This window comes from Littorina saxatilis, linkage group LG16 (genome assembly GCF_037325665.1).
Source record: "Littorina saxatilis isolate snail1 linkage group LG16, US_GU_Lsax_2.0, whole genome shotgun sequence".
Taxonomy (NCBI): Eukaryota; Metazoa; Mollusca; class Gastropoda; order Littorinimorpha; family Littorinidae; genus Littorina; species Littorina saxatilis.
This window is the reverse complement of record NC_090260.1, coordinates 33,536,738-33,561,075: the sequence shown is the minus strand read 5'-3', so window position 1 is coordinate 33,561,075 and position 24,338 is coordinate 33,536,738. Positions and strand designations below refer to the sequence as shown.

General features: G+C 41.2%; 1 protein-coding gene across 1 annotated transcript in view; it reads right to left on the bottom strand.

Annotated features, from left to right (window-relative positions):
• The window catches only part of LOC138949968 (protein draper-like), a 259,036-nt gene extending 242,393 nt beyond the window's left edge, over positions 1–16,643 (bottom strand). Inside the window, exons 1-8 of the mRNA XM_070321751.1 lie at positions 16,631–16,643; positions 15,972–16,052; positions 15,442–15,561; positions 12,868–12,999; positions 6,608–6,688; positions 2,735–2,818; positions 1,671–1,754; positions 1,073–1,204 (exon numbers count right to left, since the gene is read on the bottom strand). Of these exons, the coding sequence (XP_070177852.1) occupies positions 1,073–1,204; positions 1,671–1,754; positions 2,735–2,818; positions 6,608–6,688; positions 12,868–12,999; positions 15,442–15,561; positions 15,972–16,052; positions 16,631–16,643 (727 nt within the window). The remainder of the gene's footprint in view (positions 1–1,072; positions 1,205–1,670; positions 1,755–2,734; positions 2,819–6,607; positions 6,689–12,867; positions 13,000–15,441; positions 15,562–15,971; positions 16,053–16,630) is intronic.
• Between the last annotated feature and the right edge of the window lie 7,695 nt (positions 16,644–24,338).

The window sequence follows — 24,338 nt, the reverse complement described above, 5'->3', positions numbered from 1 at the left end:
AAATACCATTAGTCTGCCAAATCTATCCAGAAACAAATATTACTGAGTGCGGCAACGCCACTAACGTTTTGTGTAATGTGTCAAATAGAAAAGATGCTGTTATTCCCCGTGCAGGGATGGGACTCTCCTGTGATGAAAAAAAGAGGAAATACCTTTTTTCCAGGGCGATTTTGTTTGTCAATAGTACATTAAAATCTGTGCAATTTGGTGCATTCTGAAAGTAAAATTATATTTGTTTGGATCAGGTAAAAAAGACATTTTCCTCACCACAAAAAAAACAAGAAAAAACACTTTCACACAACAATGATAGCATTGTAATGGTGCATATTTACGTAATGAACCATGTATTCATCATACAATACTGGCAATAGTATGACGCGGAAAAATAGATTACTCCAGCGGAATTCGTAAGTTGTGTCCACGGAAATCCGCGGATTCGCGGAAAAGTCCCAGCCCTGCACGTGACAGTGTGGACAAAGTATCAACATGAGCATGTATGCAGGGAGGACCATGCAATGAAACATGCTTAATAAACACATGTTTTGCGCTTCTAACATCAGTAGTGCTCGAATTTCAGTAAAGCCTCTGATTCGTTCGACCTATATATCGCTGCACAATGCTTTGGGCACCGAATTTTTGGTAAAAAGGCTTCGCGAAGTCTTACCGAAGTCAAGACATTTTTAAGAACTTCAAAAGAAGTGTTTGGCAAATTGTCCAGCACTTCCGGAACTTCTTTTGCAATTTCAGCAAAAGGGATACATTTACCCAAATCGTGTATGGCCAAATGGCTGACACTGTTATTCCCAATTCAGCAAACGCGCAAATATTGCCGGATTTTGTATGGTCTTTTCGGCAAATTTGCCCAAAAAGGCGGTATTCTTATGGCCTTTTCAGCAAATTCGCCCCAAAAATGGCGGAATTTCATGGCCTTTTCTGCTTTCCAACATTGCCAGAACTTCTATGGCCGGTCATTACGGCAACTTTGCCAAAGTAAACATATCCGTGCAACAGCCCTTCGTGTGCTGGAAATTTATTTTCTTGTTTTCTGATCGCTGTGTGTGTTTATACGTACAGCAGATTTGTGTGTCGCTGTCCTCATAGGTGTTTGCTGTGTCACACAAGCACGTGCTATCCACGCACTTCGCTCCCCACACACACAGAGGCATGATGCTGGTAGTCGAGCACACGCTTCCAACGCGTTTTTCTGAGAGAAGAAACACAGCTAATAGGTATACTAACATATTCAAGACACACTCCTCCCCATGTAAACAGGCCTTCTGAAAGGATGTACAGCAAAAGAAAAGTAATAACAAAAAAATCCGTCGCGATATAACCTTGAATGGTTGAAAACGACGTTAAACACCAAATAAAGAAAGAACAAAAAAATGTATTTGCGTCATTTTAGTTGTTAGTTGTATTCTTAAAAGTTTCACAGTAAAATATGTTGCACAGCGAATGGGAAAATCTTAAAATATATCGCTATCTTTATTTGCATTATTTGAGTATTTTGACTAATTAGCGTAACAAAGTGACCCGTTTCTATGTCAGCTAGAAGTCGTAGCTGTAACAAAATATCGGGTTGATGACTAACACCATCACATTATTAACAACAACAAATCATCTGTGTGTGACAGCAATTAACGCACGCGTTATTCAGTCACTATACTCACTGCAGACCCCCGTCGCGTCACAGACAGTGCTGACATCACAGTTACTTTTCATCGCTCCACTGCAGTCTCCGCCAAGAGGTAGTCCTGAAATAAAACCTTATTTAAACACACTCTTTCTCGTTAAAGCAGTTCAGCTAACCTGTCAATATATATCTCTATGTAATGCATACTTAACTTTAGCGGGGATGTAATTGGTTGATGATTCCATGATGAAATGCAGAGTTTTAAAGTTATTTAATCATTAGAAAACAACAGTTTGACGAATTTTTCTTGTCGTATTTGTTTTCTCCGCCGACCGTAGTGACCGTATTTTAGACTATCAAGCGTACAAAATTAATACGGCGAAATCGTATGGGTTCCCAGGCCTGCTTAGATTATCAAGCGTACAAAATACGGCGAAATCGTGTGGGTTCCCAGGCCTGTTTTCGCTGTGCAGTCCCTGGAGTTTGCACGAGCTGATGAAAATCTCACTTCCTCCCGTTCGGCTCACCATCTCAGAGCTGGCCAGGATTTAACTTGCGGCAAGACCCATCCCTCCACTTGGTCACATACCAACAATTAGCTCTCTGTGTGCTCTCTGCTCTCAAAATTCCAATTCACCCCAGCACGCAGTCAGTTTTTTTGGTGTTTTTTTTGGTTGGCAGCCCAGTGGAACTTTAGAGGGTGCCCTGACCAGAAGGACTTTTAGAAGTTCTGTGCGACCTTTGCTAATCCTTTTAATTAGTCATATCGGTTTGATTTTCTTCGTCAATTTGCGTTGGTGTAGATCTGGCAAAAACTTCTCGTCTTCAAAATCTAGCAATGTGTACTTTCGTATTCATTCTGCATGGAAAATAGACGATGATTACTGTCTGAAAACCAATCCTGACATAGCGCACGCAAACAAAAAATTAGAACATCTGGGGAATCGCTCTTGTCATGTTTGTGCGTCGCGGGACCCCCTTTAGGAATTCCTAGAACGTTCCCCGGCTTCATAGGACGCAGGGATGCCTAGTTTGGGAGGCCCTGATCGTTTCACATATAAGAAACCTTTTTGATACGTCTGATAATGAAATGAAACTCACGGCATAGGTTTCCCTCTGCACAGACAGTGTGCAGCTTACAGTTCCCTCGGTTCTTTCCCTGGCAGCTTTCCCCCACTTCAAGTTCTGTGAATTGTACCACACAACACTTTACTAGAAATGACTGAAATAATAAGATATATTTTGAAGTGTTCCAGAAATTGCTCTCCACACACACAAACACACTCGCACACGAAGACACACACACACACACACACACACACACACACACACACACACACACACACACACACACATACACACACACACACACACACACACACACACACACACACACAATCACAATCACACACAATCACACACAAACCACCACACTCGTGTCGATTCCCAGACTATCTGAAATCCTTTAGTCAAAACTTTGTTAAATGCAGTTACTGCATAGAATGTTTGATAATAGAGAAAACAAAACACCCCTTTGTACTCAATAACCAGTGTTTTTGCAATCGGTGTGAATTGGAATCTCGAGTTGGCCGAGGATTATGTGTCCCAGAATCTACTTTCTGCAGACTCATCAGTGTTCCTACTGGCAACCCCGTGTGCACGGATGCGCACGAAAAAGATCCTACTTTTACAGTTAAAGTCTCAGCATGCATGTTTTCCATTTTAAGACCTGATTTTCTCAGGGTTGTGTAGGTCTTAAAAAAGGGTTCCACTGCCTATGACGCTATCCCCCCCCCTCAATCACCCCCCCTCCCCCCCCCCAAAAAAAAAAGAGACCTGTTTCATGACATTATGTTCAAGAGAACTCCTCATGTGACCTGTATCAATCCATTTAGTAATTCACTCCTAAGAATATTTTACATATTCAAACTTTCATAACACCCAACCTCCTTCCAACCACCATCACTAGTCTGACATACTCAACATCCATTAAATGTTTTTAGACGAGTTATTAACAGGGCTATCAGGCCGATTTTAATGCACAGTCGGTACTCCCGGGTAAATTTGATTTCATTTGACAGACAAATGCATATAGTCTATGAAACAACCTTTCTAGCTACCCAAAAGTAGCAACAGCTATACGCAATTTTAAGGCAAAGTAGCTCAGATATTTTAACAAATGCATTTTAGAACAAGAAGGGCAAAGCCCATACGACTCACATGCTTTACACATTTTCCTACCAAAATACATGTGACCTTGACCCAAGGTCAAGGTCATCCAAGGTCATGCAACACAAAGCTGTTAATTCAAGACATAGGAAGTACAATGGTGCTTATTGGCTCTTTCTACCATGAGATATGGTCACTTTTAGTGGTTCACTACCTTATTTTGGTCACATTTCATAAGGGTCAAAGTGACCTTGACCTTGATCATATGTGACCAAATGTGTCTTAAAATGAAAGCATAACATGTGCCCCACATAATTTGTAAGTTTGAAACAGTTATCTTCCATAGTTCAGGGTCAAGGTCACTTCAAAATATGTATACAATCCAACTTTAAAGAGCTCCTGTGACCTTGACCTTGAAGCAAGGTAAACCAAACTGGTATCAAAAGATGGGGCTTACTTTGCCCTATATATCATATATAGGTGAGGTATTGAATCTCAAAAACTTCAGAGAAAATGGGAAACATGTGAAAAATAGCTGTTTTTTAGGCAACATTTATGGCCCCTGCGACCTTGACCTTGAAGCAAGGTCAAGATGCTATGTATGTTTTTTGGGGCCTTGTCATCATACACCATCTTGCCAAATTTGGTACTGATAGACTGAATAGTGTCCAAGAAATATCCAACGTTAAAGTTTTCCGGACGTCCGGACGGACGTCCGGACGGACGGACGGACGGACGACTCGGGTGAGTACATAGACTCACTTTTGCTTCGCATGTGAGTCAAAAAATCACTTTGTTGCTAAAACGGCAATATCAGCTTAACCGCAGGCAGCAGAGTAGATATTTCTGAGTGAACTATCAAGTAATTGGAAGGTGTTGAACAGCAAGTGAAAAGATTGTTTGCGTGCAATACATAGGAACACCAGGAGGCCTTGCTCACTAAAAAAAAAAAAAAGCAAAAGTATCAACGGAAAGTGTTTACACACATGACCCCGATGTGACCCCAAAATATGACGGGGGTAAACCAAACTAGGGTTATGTTGGCAGATAATCAAATTGTTTAAGTGTTCAAAGTTGCAAAGCTCTAGCTTCAAAAAAGCCTCAATGTCTGGACATATATTTCTCTCTCTCTCGACTGTATACAGAGATAAGAACAGCCTCGCTTTCACCTAGATCCTGCCTAAAAACAATGTTCGGAACACATGTTCAGACTCGGCGTAATGATTCCGAAAGGACTACTTTTTAACAGTCAAGTTCAGTCGTCCGCATACTCGAAAGTGAAAAAAATGAAACGTTCTGCTACAGTATCGGAGGATGAACTGTCGAAGAGGAACAAGAATATCGTGCAAACCGAGCGGCTCCAACACACTTCAGGGCAATATGTCGACTGATACACAGAGCGAGCCCATTATCATAAAGGGGGGGATTTCACAAAAGAAGAACTGATCAACATCTTCTCCGACGAAAATGAGTTCAATGACCCCGGAGCAGATCGATCTTGCAAACCTCCTTCCAAGCAACATTCCTTTCACCAACTGCCAGATCAAATCCCTCACCATCAACATTATCAATAAATAAACCCTTGATTGACAAACCTTACGCACATTACCCGCCTCTCAAAATGAAATCGGTCGACCCACGTAGGCCTAAGTCGGAAAGGTCGCTGTGATGTTGGGAGAACTTGCGTATTTTCATTTCATTTATTGTTGTTCATTACCGTTCATTGCCGTTTCAGAATTGTATTCTCTTTCTTCCAGACTATTGCTTTGTTGTTAAAACCCAAGAAAAATTGAATTCATTATAATTTCAAACACGATACAATTGGTCCTACTTTTTCAAGCGTATGTCTGTGACGTCGAATGGAATGCGAGTGATTAGGTTTGTTGATTTTGCTCCGTCGGAGAAGTGGTCCGTGTTCAAGCAAGTTTCTTTCTTCTTTGAAAACAAAAACCTTAAGACCAGTGAATGTCGAGATCTATATGTTAATTGGATCTGTGATCCAAACATGGCTTTTGGTCAATCGAGATGGCAGTTTATTCCACTCGCCCTATAAACTGCCATCTCGATTGACCAAAAGCCATGTTTGGATCACAGATCCAATTAACGTATAATTTTAGGTTATTATGAATCGAACATGTCCCCCTATAAGGCCCAAAAAAATAATAGGTGTGGTTACGGTAACACAGCCAAAAAAAATAGGGTAGGTAGGTAGGCAATCACTTTTTTTTTTGTTTTTACTTTTTTTTCTAATGTGTACAAATTAAACCTACTTGACAGGGAAATAAGTGTGCGACTCGGGCGCTTTCGCTTTCATTGCGTTTTCTGCACTCGTTTACTTGGTTTTTTTGGTATTTTTTTGACAAATGTAATAAAAAGTTATAGGGTCGGCCCCAAAAAATAGGGTAGGTCGGGTTACCGTAACCACACCTATTTTTTTTTTAGGCCTAACCCCAACACTTGAGGAGGGTCAATCAATCTAAGTCAGGTCGGGAGATTATCAAACTCCAGAAGTGTGCAAGGATTCAGACGGACACATATAAATCCTAAAACTCACCAATTACTCAGGTGAGTCAAAAATGGAAACATTCAGGAATGCCTCACAAATACCAAAATAAACCTCATCATACCCTGACATATAAAGATGAAACTTAAATTACACATCGTGCATCACACATTTAGAACAATATCCTTTCTCCACTGATTAAAAATAACAGGAAGCACTGTTCAACTAGATATTAGACTGCTATATGACAAGAAGAGATGATCGAAGCAAGACTCCCAGTTGAACTTTACATGTGTACTCACTGCATGTGCGACTGACGTCACAGACTGTTCCTGTTTCGCAAGATATTGTCTTACCATGACAGAATTCTCCCACCGGTAGTTCTGAAACAGACGCAATGAAAAACAAGAAAAGCAAATGCTTGCACACAACTCGCCTTCGTTACCCCCGCCCCTCCCTGAACCACCTAACCCCTTACAAGACGCCCTTCCTTTGAAGACCCCAAACCCCCGATAAGACATTTTCAAGACCCTGTTTTCTAAGATGATCTGTTCATAACCTCTGTAAGTTTACCCCCATTATAAGACCTGATGTTCTCAGGGTTCTGTCGGTCGAAAAGGAGGATTCCACTACCCGCTGTGACCCTAAAACTTGACGAGGGTCAATCACACTTAGGTCAATTCGGGAGCTTATCAAACCCAAGAAGTGTGCAAGGTTTCAAAGCTCTAGGTTCACAAACATCCGAGATAACTTCAACGTTAAATTTGTATGAAACGAACTTGACCCTGCTGTGACCCCAAAATATGACGAGGGTCAAGCAAACTGGGGTCACTTCGTGAGATCATTAAATCCTAAAAGTGTGCAAAGTGTCAGAGGTCAAGCTTGAAATAACATCCGAGATAAACTCAATGTTAAGTTGATGGCATACGGATGAATCAGGAGTCAAAAATAGAATAGCTGGATTTACTTCACAAACGCGCCTTGCAAAATTGTTACATATCATCAGAAAACGACCCATAACAATACCCAGAGGGTTTATATTTATATTTATATTTGTTTGTTTAACGCCCAGCCGACCACGAAGGGCCATATCAGGGCGGTGCTGCTTTGACATTTAACGTGCGCCACACACAAGACAGAAGTCGCAGCACAATCAATCAATCAATATGAGGCTTATATCGCGCGTATTCCGTGGGTACAGTTCTAAGCGCAGGGATTTATTTATTTTTTTCAATTTGTTATTCAAGGCGCAGGGATTTATTTATGCCGTGTGAGATGAAATTTTTTTACACAATACATCACGCATTCACATCGGCCAGCAGATCGCAGCCATTTCGGCGCATATCCTACTTTTCACGGCCTATTATTCCAAGTCACACGGGTATTTTGGTGGACATTTTTATCTATGCCTATACAATTTTGCCAGGAAAGACCCTTTTGTCAATCGTGGGATCTTTAACGTGCACACCCCAATGTAATGTACACGAAGGGACCTCGGTTTTTCGTCTCATCCAAAAGACTAGCACTTGAACCCACCACCTAGGTTAGGAAAGGGGGGAGAAAATAGCGGCCTGACCCAGGGTCGAACACGCAACCTCTCGATTCCGAGCGCAAGTGCGTTACAACTCGGCCACCCAGTCCCTTAGGCTTCATGTCTCCCCCAGTCACATTATTCTGACACCGGACCAACCAGTCCTAGCACTAACCTCATAATGCCAGACGCCAGGCGGAGCAGCCACTAGATTGCCAATTTTAAAGTCTTGGGTATGACCCGGCCGGGGTTCGAACCCACGACCTCCCGATCACGGGGCGATCGACGCCTTACCACTAGGCCAACCGTGCCGGTTTTACCCAGAGCGTCAAAAGGCACAATATACCTAAAGCAGGCGTGAAAGTCACTGCAAGTGAAATCCAGCTTGCCGATGTAATAGCCGGCCACACAGATTTTTACTGGAAGTAACAACAAGTCGCGTAAGGCGAAAATACAATATTTAGTCAAGTAGCTGTCGAACTCACAGAATGAAACTGAACGCAATGCCATTTTTCAGCAAGACCGTATACTCGTATACTCGTAGTGCCGTCAGTCCACCGCTCATGGCAAAGGCAGTGAAATTGACAAGAAGAGCGAGGTAGTAGTTGCGCACGCGTTTCTGTACCTCTCTTTGTTTTAACTTTCTGAGCGTGTTTTTAATCCAAACATATCATATCTATATGTTTTTGGAATTAGGAACCGACAAGGAATAAGATGAAAGTGTTTTTAAATTGATTTCGACAATTTAATTTTGATAATAATTTTTATATATTTAATTTTCAGAGCTTGTTTTTAATCCGAATATAACATATTTATATGTTTTTGGAATCAGCAAATGATGGAAAATAAGATAAACGTAAATTTGGATCGTTTTATACATTTTTATTTTTTTTTTACAATTTTCAGATTTTTAATGACCAAAGTCATTAATTAATTTTTATACAACTCCTGCAATGCAACCGAGGGGTGGATTAAATCTAGTTGATTATTTGTAGACAAGTGAGAAATTAGAACGAACTACTTTGATTAAACCCAAAAATCACACGTGGATTATTCGAAGTAAGAATAAAGAGGGCTAAAAAATAATCAACACTAGAATTTATTTTTAGAACATTTCAAACCCAGACGATTGGACCCTGTTGCGGAAGAATACGTACAATGTTGACTAAAAACTGTAACAACAATGGCTGACGTGTATGACTAGTCGACAGACGATGCCATTTTTTGTGTGTGTGTTTTTGTTGTTGCTTACTGTACATGACATACATTATGTGTAAAATCCAGTTCTTTAACAATAACAGGCAACAAACCTTGCAAATTTCCAGAAGCTGCAATCTGACGCGACCTATCTCTGATTCTAGCAGACGATCTCTCCAATGTTTAACACAAAATCAGCAAACTCTCCTGTCACATAGAACGTCCATTATAATAGTGCAATGTTGAAATGAAGTTACCGGTCTGAAACATTTAGTCGTTTCTTCTGAGACAATCCTTGTTCTCTTATCATCTACAGATTTACCGCAGTCTTCACCACGCGAATTCACAACAGTCAGACTTTCGAACATGTATACAATCTACGTAGGCAAGCATGATACGTCATGACGTCATATGATTCCTAGCATATTGACGTAATGCTAAACATCCGGTTATCCCGAGTTTTCTCCGTAATACATGTCCGTGGGTTTTTTCAATGTTCGGTTATTTCCGTGGCTTCATGCGGAAAGGGAACCGTCGTCTGCAATCAACGACATGGACCATTCTGGTCCTTGCTGCTGACAAAAACATGATTTTAACACAGAATGTAATGTCAGAATAGCTATATAAACGCTATTGTGTTTTAATCGTAGCAATGGGGTCCGATATTTAGACGAGACAAGTATAATGCCGACGAGTCGGAGACTAAGAATAAAGTAAAAGAATAGGGACTATTTGAATGACGCGCATTTGACACTCTGAGTGATTAGGCTGAAATGAAATTGCCTACAAAATGTCTGCATGACTGCATGTTCGACCCGTGTTGTTCGTTGTATAAATAGCTTAAACAATGACAACTCGTTGATTACTGGAAAATAAACCACTCGTGGGTATTTGCAGCCGCTTGGTAATTCACTCGTGTGCTCCGCACACTCGTGAATTACCAAGCGGCTGCAAATACCCACTCGTGGTTTATTTTCCAGTAATCAACTCGTGGTCATTGTTTAAGCTCTATATAAGCCACCAAGCTGAAATGCAATACCAAAGTCCGGGCTTCGTCGAAGATTACTTGACCAAAATTTCAAACAAATTGGTGACAGTGCCGCCTCAACTTTCACGAAAAGCCGGATATGACGTCATCAAAGACATTTATCAAAAAAATGAAAAAAAAACGTTCGGGGATTTCATACCCAGGAACTCTCATGTCAAATTTCATAAAGATCGGTCCAGTAGTTTAGTCTGAATCGCTCTACACACACACACACACACAGACACACACACACACACACACACACACACACACACACACACACACACACACACACACACACACACACACGCACAGACACACATACACCACGACCCTCGTTTCGATTCCCCCTCGATGTTAAAATATTTAGTCAAAACTTGACTAAATATAAAAATGGGGAGTAAAAATTTCGTGGAGGGAGTAATTTTTTCGTGCCTTGGGGAGTTCTTTTCTCCTACGAAAAGTGTACTCGGAGTAAGAATTTCGCACGAAATATTTACTCCGGAGAAAAGTTTTCGTGGAGTAAAAATGTCATGTTACACCGGACCAACCACTAGCCCCATAATGCCAAACGCCAGGCGGAGCAGCCACTAGATTGCCAATTTTAAAGTCTTAGGTATGACCCGGCCGGGGTTCGAACCTACGACCTCCCGATCACGGCGGACACCTTACCGATGTAGTGTGTCAATCTCTTAGCCGGGTGGATACAATATATAAGCACTGCTGTCCTCAGATTAAGACATTTGGGCCAATTAGACTATAGAACAAGTCGCGTAAGGCGAAAATACAACACTAGAGACTAAGAGTGGTGAAAAAGCTCACGACTTTCGTTTCTTCGCTGTTTTCTTCTCGCCCGTTGAGTATGCGCGCGCAGACCGAAAACTCACTGATGCGTGTTGCGATTTTCGCGCTTAAAGCCCTGTCCAGACTTGGCCGCCGTTTTACGCTCTATGCGCCGCAGGCCGTTTTGTGCGTCGCGCGGGATTTGCCGAGTGGCCACACATCGACGATTCTTTTCACAACGCGGTATCAGTGGAGCGGGTCAGCTGACAAGAAGGTTCAGTTGCATTCGACTGCTGCGCCGCGAGCGGCTGACGTCATCGCTCTGGTTTGCTCTGATTGGTCAAATTTCCGTCGTTCTATGTCTGTGTCATAGAAATTAGAACACGCGCTATTCTTCTGCAAATAACGCTTCGCGATCATAGCACGCTGCGGCGCTCCCACGTGGGCCGTTTTGAGCATAAGTCAAATGTGGACAGGGTCGGCCGGGAGTGTCTGGACGGGCCTTTAGAAGGCAGAAGCGAAATTCTGTTCTCAGCGGGAGGGGACTTAACTCGTCAGCCTAAACCGAATGACTAAAATAGTAAACATAGAGCCAAAGAAGCGCTGACGATACATGCGCAATTGACTTGCATCCCGACGTTACGCATTAAATTTACACATGTGAAATATGAAACACTACTCAAAGTAAGATTTGACTCACTCAACTGTTTTATCCATATCATAGCAGACAAAATTGCTTCCAAACATATGAATCGACAATCGGCTCGTGTCCGCCATCTTGAATAATCCTTACTCCAACCTGACCAAATGTATGCTTCAGAAAACAAGTGAAAAATCGACTTTAGAGTCCACTCTAAGCCTTTGGATAGCAAAATATCAACAGACTTAAAAACAATCTAGTAACTAATTTCCAATAAATATATGATTGTCATCTAGAAATATCCATATTATACTTACGAAAGTAGTTTCGTAGAATTGCCCAAATCGACGAACTTCGTGTGGCTGATTGCAGCGAAATTCTTTTCGCAACCTACCAGAAGTGACGGGTACACAAATTTTGTGACGTAGCACTTCCTTATATGGGACGAAACGAATGTGGTGGGACAAAACGAAAATGATCTTAAGGTCTCTATTTAGTCAAGCTGTCGTACTCACAGAATGAACTGAACGCACTGCGTGTTTTCAGCAAGACCGTATACTCGTAGCATCGTCAGTCCACCGCTCGTGGCAAAGGCAGTGAAATTGACTAGCCAGAATAGCGCGGTAGTGGTTGCGCTGAGCAGGATAGCACACTTTTTTGTATCTCAATTGTTTTAACTTTCTGAGCTTGTTTTTAATTCAAATATAATTATCATATCTATATGTTTTTTTAATCAGGAACCGACAAGAAATAAGATGAAGTTGTTTTTTACTCGATTCCGGAAATTGAATTTTAATCATAATTTTCATATATTTAATTTTCAAAGTTGGTTTTTAATCCAAATATGACATATGTATATGTTTTTGGAATCAGAAAATGATGCAAAATAAAATAAAATCATTTTCGGATCGTTTTATTAAAAAAAAAAAATTAATTACAATTTTGACCAAACTCATTAATTTAGTTTTTAAGCTTCCAAGCTGAAATGTAATCCCAAAGTCCGGCCTTTGTCGAAGATTGCTTGACCACAATGTCAATCGATTTAATTAAAAAATGAGGGCGTGACAGTGCGGCCTCAACTTTCACACAAAAAACGAATATGACGTCATCAAAGACATTTATCCAAGAAAAGAAAACAACGTCCGGGGATATCATACTTAGGAACTCTCATGTAAAGTTTCATGAAGATCGGTCCACTAGTTTTCTCTGAATCGCTCTACACACACACACACACACACAGACACATACACCTCGACCCTCGTTTCGATTCCCCATCTACGTTAAAACATTCAGTCAAAACTTGACTAAATGTAAAAAGTACAGGGTTGAAACTTTGTCCGAACAGAAACGGTTTTTTTCTGCTAAAACACATAGTGAAACTCACTGCAAGAGAAATCCAGTTTGTCGATGTGATAGCCCGGCAGACAGATGCAGGTGGCATTGTTTTCTTCGCAGATAGCGTTTGGGTCCTCACATAATCCCGTGCAGGGGCCTCCTGCATTTTTCTCAAGAGGTTCTGGAAAAACAGTTCAGACTGAATCAACTTCATTCAGCCTTCAAACAAACATTTCTAGTAGGTCACAAGGTCAGCCTTCAAACAAACATTTCTAGTAGGTCACAAGTTCAGCCTTCAAACAAACATTTTTAGTAGGTCACAAGTTCAGCCTTCAAACAAACATTTCTAGTAGGTCACAAGTTCAGCCTTCAAACAAACATTTCTAGTAGGTCACAAGTTCAGCCTTCAAACAAACATTTCTAGTAGGTCACAAGTTCAGCCTTCAAACAAACATTTCTAGTAGGTCATAAGTTCAGCCTTCAAACAAACATTTCTAGTAGGTCACAAGTTCAGCCTTCAAACAAACATTTCTAGTAGGTCACAAGTTCAGCCTTCAAACAAACATTTCTAGTAGGTCACAAGTTCAGCCTTCAAACAAACATTTCTAGTAGGTCATAAGTTCAGCCTTTAAACAAATGGGAAAGAACGTTGTCAACCAGTTTCTACAGATCACACCATAGCTGAGATCACGACTTATTTTCTTGATAGCTCAGTGAATATTTTCAGGGGTAAACATCTTCCCCAGCTAACATTTGCATGCTGTGACTTTGAAATTTGACCTTCATGGGCTTAGACTCCCACGTTCACTCATGTTTTTAGCACGAGTAGATTTTTATGTGTATGACCGTTTTTACCCCGCCATTCAGGCAGCAGACGCCGATTTCGGGGGAAGCATGCTGGGTATTTTCGTGTTTCTTTTGGCAAACAAACCCGAGCGCACTTGGTCTTGTGCTTGCGTGTACACACGAAGGGGTTTAGGTCACTAGCAGGTCTGCACATAAGTTGACCTGGGAGATCGGAAAAATCTCCACTCTTAATCCACCAAGCGGCAGCGACCGGACTCGAACTCACGACCTCCCGACGTTTTACCACCACACCACTGCGCCGGTCAAGAAATGTGACCAAAACAAGCTACATTATGGTCATGTCTTCTGATTATCAACACCTACATTTGCGTGAAATGTTGAGGCTTTTGCTCCCAAAATATTTGAGAAAAACCTCAACGTAAAGGTGTTATGAACATGACCCCGCTGTGACCCCAAAATTTGAAAAGGTTCAACCAAACTAGGTGATATCAGCAGATCATCATACCCTTGAAGTCTGCAAAGTTTTAAAGAACCAGCTTCAAAAACACCAAAGATAATGTCAACGTTAAGGTTTTATGAATCGAACACGACGCTGCTGTGACCCCAAAATTAGACGAGGGTCAACCAAACAGTCAAGTCGGGAGATTATCTAACCCTAGCAGTATGCAATATTTCAAAGGTCTAGCTTCAAAAACATTCGATATAACTCAACGTTAAGGTTTGAATCAAACCTGACCCCGCTGTGACCCCAAATTGGCCGAGGGTCAACTAAAATGGGATCATGTCGAGAGATTATCAAACACTAAACAAACAAAGTTTTAAAGCTCTTGCATCAAAAACATTCGAGATAACCTCAAAGTTAAGTTTTTTGTCCACGGACAGCGGGGCCGGCCGGCCGTCTATACACAGACAGACACTGCTCATTACTAAGACTCACCGATTACTCAGGTGAGTCAACAAATGTTCTCTTCCTACTTTGATTGACCCAAACTCGATCCTTATGCGACCAGTATCAATCCATTTAGTTATCAAATCAAGCTATTCGCCAAATCCTAAGAAAGTCCCACAGATACCATCTTTCTCCATCCCCGGTGTTCCACTAGCCTGCTCATTTTACCAAGTTCTTGCTGCGCGCATGTACACAAGCCTGCTCATTTTACCAAGTTCTTGCTGCGCGCATGTACACAAGCCTGCTCATTTTACCAAGTTCTTGCTGCGCGCATGTACACAAGCCTGCTCATTTTACCAAGTTCTTGCTGCGCGCATGTACACAAGCCTGCTCATTTTACCAAGTTCTTGCTGCGCGCATGTACACAAGCCTGCTCATTTTACCAAGTTCTTGCTGCGCGCATGTACACAAGCCTGCTCATTTTACCAAGTTCTTGCTGCGCGCATGTACACAAGCCTGCTCATTTTACCAAGTTCTTGCTGCGCGCATGTACACAAGCCTGCTCATTTTACCAAGTTCTTGCTGCGCGCATGTACACAAGCCTGCTAATTTTACCAAGTTCTTGCTGCGCGCATGTACACAACTTGCGGAAAATGGAATTGCGTTCAATGTGAGCTACAGAGTACTCTTTCCTTTTACAAGTTCAGTAAATAATTTGTTGAGACTACTCAAACATTCTTTCACTTCTTGTGCATGCCTCCCGAGAAAGCGACGAAGAACTCGCAGAACGAAGTTTGTCTTGGTGACTTCCACAAATCTGCAGTAGAAAGTTCTACGTAAGGTAAGGTAAACGCCATGCTGTGCATGAATCGGTATCGTATATTATCAAGATGTAAAGTTTGAAATGCAATGTTAAAGTCAGCTCACCGCAGCGTGAGCCGTTCTGTACGGCCACTTCTGTGTTGCACTCACAGACGCCTTCTCTGCATCGACCTCCTGACAGACACAGGTCAAGCTGATCTTCGCATGGCCCGCCTATCTCGATTCCTGCCAATAGTACACACTCTTTAAGTGTATATGCCTAGCGCTTTCCTTGCAAATGTCAATAAAAGACAGACAAACAGACAGACAGACATACAAACATACAGACAAACAGACATACGGGCACGCACACGGGCCAAACTTCCTAGTACATTTCAAGACGAAGAGAGTAGTGCACGAACGATTTCACAAAGGCTAGAACGCATGCACGTACGTACACGGTTAGACAAAACACACACACACACACACACATCAACTCACACCCCGCACAATACAAACACACACGCATACACGCGCAGGCATACACACACTCACACACTCGACACACACCTCCCCACCAACCCACCCATAAACGCACACACACACACACACACACACACACACGCCCGCACACACGCACACACAAAAATACGCACGACATCTATCCTGCTGGTCACAGACAAGACCGTCTCTGCAGTAGGTGGTGTAGTCAGTGCAGTCTGCTCCTAAATCCAACCCTGTAACACAGAAGGTTTAATGTCTACACATTTAGAACGGCAGCGGTATACTAAAACCCCGGTTAAAGTAAACGATGCAGATTCACGTGTATGACCGTATTTACCCCGCCATTCAGGCAGTCACACGCAGGTTTCGGGGGAAGCACGCTGGGTATTTTCGTCTTTCTATAACCTAACCAACTCTAAGATGGATTACAGGATCTTTTCCGTGCGTGCTTACATGAAGGGGAATAAGGCACTAGTGGGTCTGCACATACGTTGACCTGGGAGATCTGAAAAACCTCCACCATAAACCCAACTGGCAGCCGCGGCCGGGATTTGAAATCACGACTTTCCGAATAGGAGGCCGATGTCTTATCCACTAAGACATTGGTCCCGTCCTTGCAGATTACGACAAAAACAGTCAGAACCTTTACGCGACTAAAATCTCAGATGACTACACATTCAGTGCTACCAACAAAACGTAACTTTATGCGGTTTGTCAGTTCGCATCCCCCGCCAAATTGAAATGATCATTATCCGTTATTACGTACTGGGGCTCAAGACTGTGTGCGGTGTACCAAAATGGTCCCACATACCATATTTTAACATTTTCTTTCAATCAATCAATCAATCAATCAATCAATCAATCAATCAATCAATCAATGAGGCTTATATCGCGCATATTCCGTGGATACAGTTCTAGGCGCTCTGCAGTGATGCCGTGTGAGATGAAATTTTATACGGCCAGTAGATTGCAGCCATGTCGGCGCATATTTACCTTTCACGGCCTTATTCCAAGTCACACGGGTATGGTAGACAATTATTAACTGTGCCTAAGCAATTTTGCCAGGAAAGACCCTTTTGTCAATCGTGGGATCTTTAACGTGCACACCCAATGCAGTATACACGGGGGGTGGTTCGGACACCGAAGAGAGTCTGCACACAAAGTTGACTCTGTGAAATAAATTTCCGCCGAACCTGGGATCGAACTCGCGCTGACAGCGGCCAACTGAATACAAATCCAGCGCGCTACCAACTGAGCTATATCCCCTATATCTTTCGTAATCAAACACAACGTCTTGACGTAGAGTACCCAAGATAGAAAGAATGATCTCTCTTGCAGAAACTAACAGACTTCCGTGTAGGCTATTGATGAAAATATTTCACGTGCGAGACCTGACGTGAGACTGATTGAAGGTGACGCTTCCCTGCCCGTACAACGATGACAATCGAGTCGTAAATAAAATTGCGGGTTTCAACTCCTTGCAAAAGGTCAATGGAACTTAGTATAATTTCAACTAAATACATGACTGAGACATGACTGAAAATCATGGAAGCTCCGTGCACGCGGAAGTGTCAAGCACAGTAACTTTAACCCGACACGAAGACACAATACCGTTATGCGTTCTTGTTTCGGTTCGAACCGGTATTTGTTATGCCTTTGTGTTGATAACTATCAAGGGAAACACACGAATACGATTTTGGCGGACTCAACATGTTTCCTTTCATAGTTGATATTATGCAAGGACTTGTTGCCCCTTCTGCACTGTAAGAACATGAAAGCGAAAGCGTCAGCCCATCTCGATCAAATGATGTTAGTTAGACCAATAGCCTTGCCATAAAATGGATTTAGCCTTTCCTCATACCCGTCAAACAAATAGCTTTCGTTGTTTTTGAACAAGCTAACCCTCCACGTATTGTGTTGTGTGCTCCACTTGACACTGCTTCTGGTATCTTTAAAATAAAAGTCACGGTACTGCAACCCCTGACTTGGCGTCTTTATTCAATGCTTCCTGCCTGAGCACCACTCCTTCTTCTCTACTGCACCCCTTCACAAATATATAGTTTTTAAAATAAAGGGGAACATTGAAATACCAGTAGGCCTCGAATAAGCTATATCCAACAAAAATTATCAGTATCATAACTATACTTACCACATTGCCCTGGCTAGGTATACACAACAAACATACTAGCTAGCAGAATAAATGTCAGACAAAGTTGGATAACGGACAGGCACAAAACTAATACATCTTGCAACTCACTGCATTGTCCGTGTGCTGTGTCGCACACAAGGCCCTGTCTACATACAACGGCGGAGTTGTTGCAAGGTTTTCCCACTTTATTCCCTGCAACAACAAAACGGCACAAAACAAATAAGTGCAGTGTTAGTACGTGTCGGCGTTGATAATCAAATCCATCGGAAGTTGCTTTGCTAATCACTGTAATCATGTTTTTAAAACGAAAGGTTCATAATCTGCAAACCGTCCTCCTTAAGGGCAGAATATACATGCGCAGTTTCAGCGGCACAGACGACGCACTGCATAATTATCGCCATTTTGTTGTGAAATACGTCATCAGTTTGTGTACACAGAAAGTTGTGACATCCGTCACCCTATGGGAGGGGTGAAGGCAACATTGTTAGTTCATCTGTAGAAAGTTGTGAAATCCGTCACCCTATGGGAGGGGTGAAGGCAAAATTGGTCATCACTGAATTTGTGTAACACAGGAAGTTGTGAAATACGTCACCCTATGGGAGGGGTGACGGCAAAATTGTTCAACAAGAACATCATAGGTCGAATTGTGCAGGGTCAACCGCAACAAACTCAAACCGAGCCATTCATACTTCGCAGTATTTGAGTGACTTATATACCGACATTTTTATTTCTTATTTTCAGCACAAGTGTAGGAAAAATCATGAACCAAAATGTTATCTATTTTCTAATTTAACATTTTTTTTTACAAATGTGACCATGGTCTTTTAAACAAACAGTGACATTAAACATTGTTATGTTAAAAAAAATAAAAAAATAAAAAAAGCTTTTGTGCACAAATCAGAAAATACATTGTACATTTTACCTACAGGCCAAACCGTGAGTTTCTGTAGCAAAGCCCGACCGAGGAAATTGCACTGGTTTTATTTTTAGATCAGTGGGAGATTGTCAAGAACAGGCGCTTGCATTTGGATGTGTCCACTGATAGTAGGTTTGGTTGTGATCAATCAGAATGATGTGGGAACAAGAAGGGCAAAGCCCATACGACTCACATGCTTGACCTCGACCTTTAGGGTAACTAAACCTAGCAATGACATCATACACTAAGAACTGCTTTACACATTTTTCCTACCAAAATACATGTGACCTTGACCCAAGGTCAAGGTCATCCAAGGTCATGCAACACAAAGCTGTTAATTCAAGACATAGGAAGTACAATGGTGCTTATTGGCTCTTTCTACCATGAGATATGGTCACTTTTAGTGGTTCACTACCTTATTTTGGTCACATTTCATAAGGGTCAAAGTGACCTTGACCTTGATCATATGTGACCAAATGTGTCTCATGATGAAAGCATAACATGTGCCCCACATAATTTTTAAGTTTGAAACGGTTATCTTCCATAGTTCAGGGTCAAGGTCACTTCAAAATATGTATACAATCCAACTTTGAAGAGCTCCTGTGACCTTGACCTTGAAGCAAGGTAAACCAAACTGGTATCAAAAGATGGGGCTTACTTTGCCCTATATATCATATGTAGGTGAGGTATTCAATCTCAAAAACTTCAGAGAAAATGGGAAAAATGTGAAAAATAGCCGTTTTTTAGGCAACATTTATGGCCCCTGCGACCTTGACCTTGAAGCAAGGTCAAGATGCTATGTATGTTTTTTGGGGCCTTGTCATCATACACCATCTTGCCAAATTTGGTACTGATAGACTGAATAGTGTCCAAGAAATATCCAACGTTAAAGTTTTCCGGACGTCCGGACGTCCGGACGTCCGGACGGACGTCCGGACGGACGGACGGACGACTCGGGTGAGTACATAGACTCACTTTTGCTTCGCATGTGAGTCAATAAAAATGTATGACAGTCTGGTATGATGACATGTAATTCACATATGCTGAAATGTAATATTATACATGATATATTATTATGGCTGTTGCCATGACCATGAACCCCAAGAAAGGTTTAATGTTATGTAAAATCAAAATACCAAAATCAAGCACCTATTAATCTGGTCTACGGCGCTCTCGCTTTCTCTCTCTCTCATCTGACTCTTGGCACACAGGTCAAAGTAGAGGTTAACTTGAGTGCACGTGTACCTAGCAGGAGGGGGTGATTTCTTGAATTAGCTGAGGGCGGTGGTAAACATGGGTCTCAAAGCAGAGGTTGGGCTATTTTTATACCGTCAACAGACAGTACAGCGTCGTGAAGGAAATCCACGCGGGGATTGACGACGCTGTACTGTCGCTCACCTTCCACGTCCAAAACGTAGTGATATTATTGACACGCCAGATTAGCGCGGTAGGGTATTGTGCTAAGCAGGAAAGCGCGCTTTTCTGTATTCTTGTTAACTTCGCAATTTCCGGAAAACATCCACTTCACTTTGAGACTGTTCTGTTTACATTCGACACTATCAAAACCACTTTGCATTGCAATACTGAAATAATTTTTTCTGTGTTCGAAAGCTACAACCAATCGTTATTATATCCCCTTAGGTACAGTTTTATAACATTATTGGCACATGTAAACAATAGGAATTAATTAATTAACGCTCCCATGGGGTCGCCTTCACGCGGCGGGAGCGTTTAAACAGAGCTACCCCACCCCTTTACTTCTCTTCTTTTGTCTGATTTCTGCCTTGCCAGTCCTTTCACCTATATTTCCTTCCAAGAAAACTCTCTCTACTCTGCAGTTTTCCAATTCTTTTCTTGTTGTCTTATTTCTACCTGACTGGATCCATCACCTTTATTTCACTTACCAAAAGTCTTTTTTTCCACATCCTTATTTCTCTGCACCCCGCATGTCGTAAGAGGCGACTAACGGATTCTGTTTCTCCTTTTACCCTTGTTAAGTGGTTCTTGTATAGAATATAGTCAATGTTTGTAAAGATTTTAGTCAAGCAGTATGTAAGAAATGTTTAGTCCTTTGTACTGGAAACTTGCATTCTCCCAGTAAGGTCATATATTGTACTACGTTGCAAGCCCCTGGAGCAATTTTTTGATTGGTGCTTTTGTGTACAAGAAACACTTAACAAATGGCTCTATCCCATCTCCCCCCTTTCCCCTATCCCATCTCCCCCCTTTCCCTCGTCGCGATATAACCTTCGTGGTTGAAAACGACGTTAAACACCAAATAAATAAATAAATAAATTAATTAACGCTACGAAAAGGGCAGCCTTTAACCTACCTGTTGTCACTCAGCATTTTTTTTTAAATTCTCATCCACACTTTCAGCACTCCCCCCACCCGCTCTCCCCATCTCAGATGTAATTTGTAAATGACGTTTTCAGCCTTCAATCCACTAATTAACATAGTAAGTCAAGCTTTTCAAACCTCATTAATAATTGCTTTGATGTTTTGCTGATGTTCAGTTTATCATTTAATGAAGATCTCATGGTTCACAATTTCATATTGTTTTTTTCAAAAACGTGCGTGTGTTCCATTTCAAACTAACCTCACTGATGTGAACTCCATTATTACTGTCACATCTGTTTTACAAATTACACCCATAATCCAAACCAACGCGCAAACACACACACACACCACAACTACACACATACGTGACATATGTACTCGTCACAACACTGATAGACTACGAAGCAATCTCTTCGATCATCTCTGCGCTGAGTCGGTCACACTTTTGCTCACCCCTGCCAACAATCTCAAACGTATCCTTCTTTTTCAATCACTACAAAATTATCATACAGCTTTTTATGTCTCACTAAATTATAAATCAGATGTATGTGAGTTGTTCTTTGCTACTGGTCACAAGTGGGGGTCAGCTCAGACGGACGCATTTTTTCAATACAGTCTAGGGGAGAAACTGGTCACAAAGCACCCAGTACATGCCAGAGAGATAGGAGAATCGGCACAATCAAAGAAAATAACAAAATCATTCAATAGATATGGAAATATAACGATTTACTGTGAAAATGCTAGCAAAAATGGCGTCCAAAAATGGGAACGCACACTTGGTGCGTCTTTGAAGACTTACCTACCGTTCTGTGTTGTTGATAATAGTCGTGTTTGTGCTGTTTTTGTTGAAATAGTATCTAATAAAACTGATGCAGTTCTTGAAATGTTGCAAATTATTGTTGTCTTTGTGAAATGCGAGAGTGTTCTGAGGCGTAATCTGCATACGGCTGATGTCCCACATAGGGTACCCCACTTCGATCAGCGTATCACTCCAAATGAGCTTCATAGCAGAAAAGCAGATACACTACCAAAACACTACATAACAGATCTACAAGTCTGAACCAGAATCATTGAAATTTACTTTCTGTAAAAATATTGCAATCAAATTTGTTCGGTGACACGACTTTTGAGCGCCAACATTTGAGCGCCAACATTTGAGCGCCGCACATTTTAGCGCCGCACTTTTGAGCGCCGCACATTTGAGCGCCGCGACATTTGAGCGCCGGACTTTACAGCGCCGGACATTTTAGCGCCGCACTTTTGAGCGCCGCACATTTGAGCGCCGCGACATTTGAGCGCCGCGACATTTCAGCGCCGCACTTTACAGCGCCGGACATTTGAGCGCCGTAGGTGTCATTGTGTGCTGTTTTCTGAATAGTCGTTATTTGATCCGTTATTTTGCGTGTTTGTTTGTTTATGTGTTATGGTGTTTATGTTTATGGTGTAGTCTGTAACACACACACACACACACACACACACACACACACACACACACACACACTCACACACACACACGCACACACCCACACACACACACACTCACACACACACACACACACACATTCACAAACAAGCACACACGTACACAAACACGCACACGCACACATACTAACACACATACCTGACGCGTGTGGAAGATGTAACCTAAGCTTTGGCACACACACGGAGACTATTGTTTTAATCTAAATGCAGATTTTGATTAAATGTGATTTTACAATATCAAGATAGGTATAAAAATCCAACTTGTTTTATAAAACGACCTTATCTGCTTCCAATAATCGCATTCCAATAAATGTCACTTAACGACTATACTAATTCATTTTTGATTCTCATTAGCAAATTTAATGATAAAGGGGTAAAATGGTCGCCAAATTAGTTCATTTGATTAAGATTTACCAGTTTGAAATTTACACACACGGTTTTTTTCCGGTTCTGAGAGATGTCAGCCTTAACATGTGAGTCTTGACAACGTCTTGTGTTGCTTTGAGCTGGGAAAATAACGAATGTCAAATCCGAAGGAAAAAGTGTTATTACAACCAAACGGTTTCTCAAAATGATTACCTACTTGGCATGCGCCGTCTTTTACATGTATAAAGTAAACACAGAAAAAGACAAACATAGAAAAATGGTTTTTGATACTTTTATTTACAAAATGAATGTTGATAAATTTACACACACGAAATTGTTGATTTGTAACTTAAGTTTCGGTCAACATCACAACAGGTTCACTCGACACATATGGCTGTCATTCGTTTAGAACATGTCATTTGCTACTACTTTTGTTTGTAAAAAAGTGAAAATAATATTGCTCGCATATTTAAATTTTGGGTAGTGCCTAAGTCGTTTTAAGAGACAGTTCAACACCCATATGAAATGTTATTGGGATTGATCGTTTGTTCTGTGACACTTATGTTATTGACAAACTTTGAAGACATTGTTGACTTTTGTCCTTTGCCTCGTGCAGCTGTGAAGAAAATGCTCGTCTGTGATGATTATTATTGAACTCTGTAGTTATCTTAAGTGACAGTGTGTGCGGAATTTACGGGGGAAATGAAAAATAGTTTTATCATCAGTCACAACCCAAAATAAAAAACGCTGGCGCTGGACCCGAGTACTCTTCAGACTGGCTCGCTCCCCCAGTATGAAATTTTTTGTCTTGTGCACGTGGATTTAAAATTTTTTATTTTTTATTTATTTTACACAATTAAAAAAATTATTAGAGTAAAATAAAACATTAAGAAGTTCATAATAAACAATAGTAAACAAGAATTTAAAAAAAAAGCAAAAAACACAAAACAAATAGACCACCCATGCCGGGAATCGAACCCGGAACAATTTAGGCCATAGGCGGACGTGCTTTCGTCTTGTGCACGTGGATTTAAAAAAAAAATTTTTTTTATTTATTTTACACAATTAAAAAAATTATTAGAGTAAAATAAAACATTAAAACGTTCATAATAAACAATAGTAAACAAGAATTTAAAAAAAAAATTATTTATTTATTTTACACAATTAAAAAAATTATTAGAGTGAAATAAAACATTAAAACGTTCATAATAAACAATAGTAAACAAGAATTTAAAAAAAAAAAAAAAATATAGACCGCCCATGCCG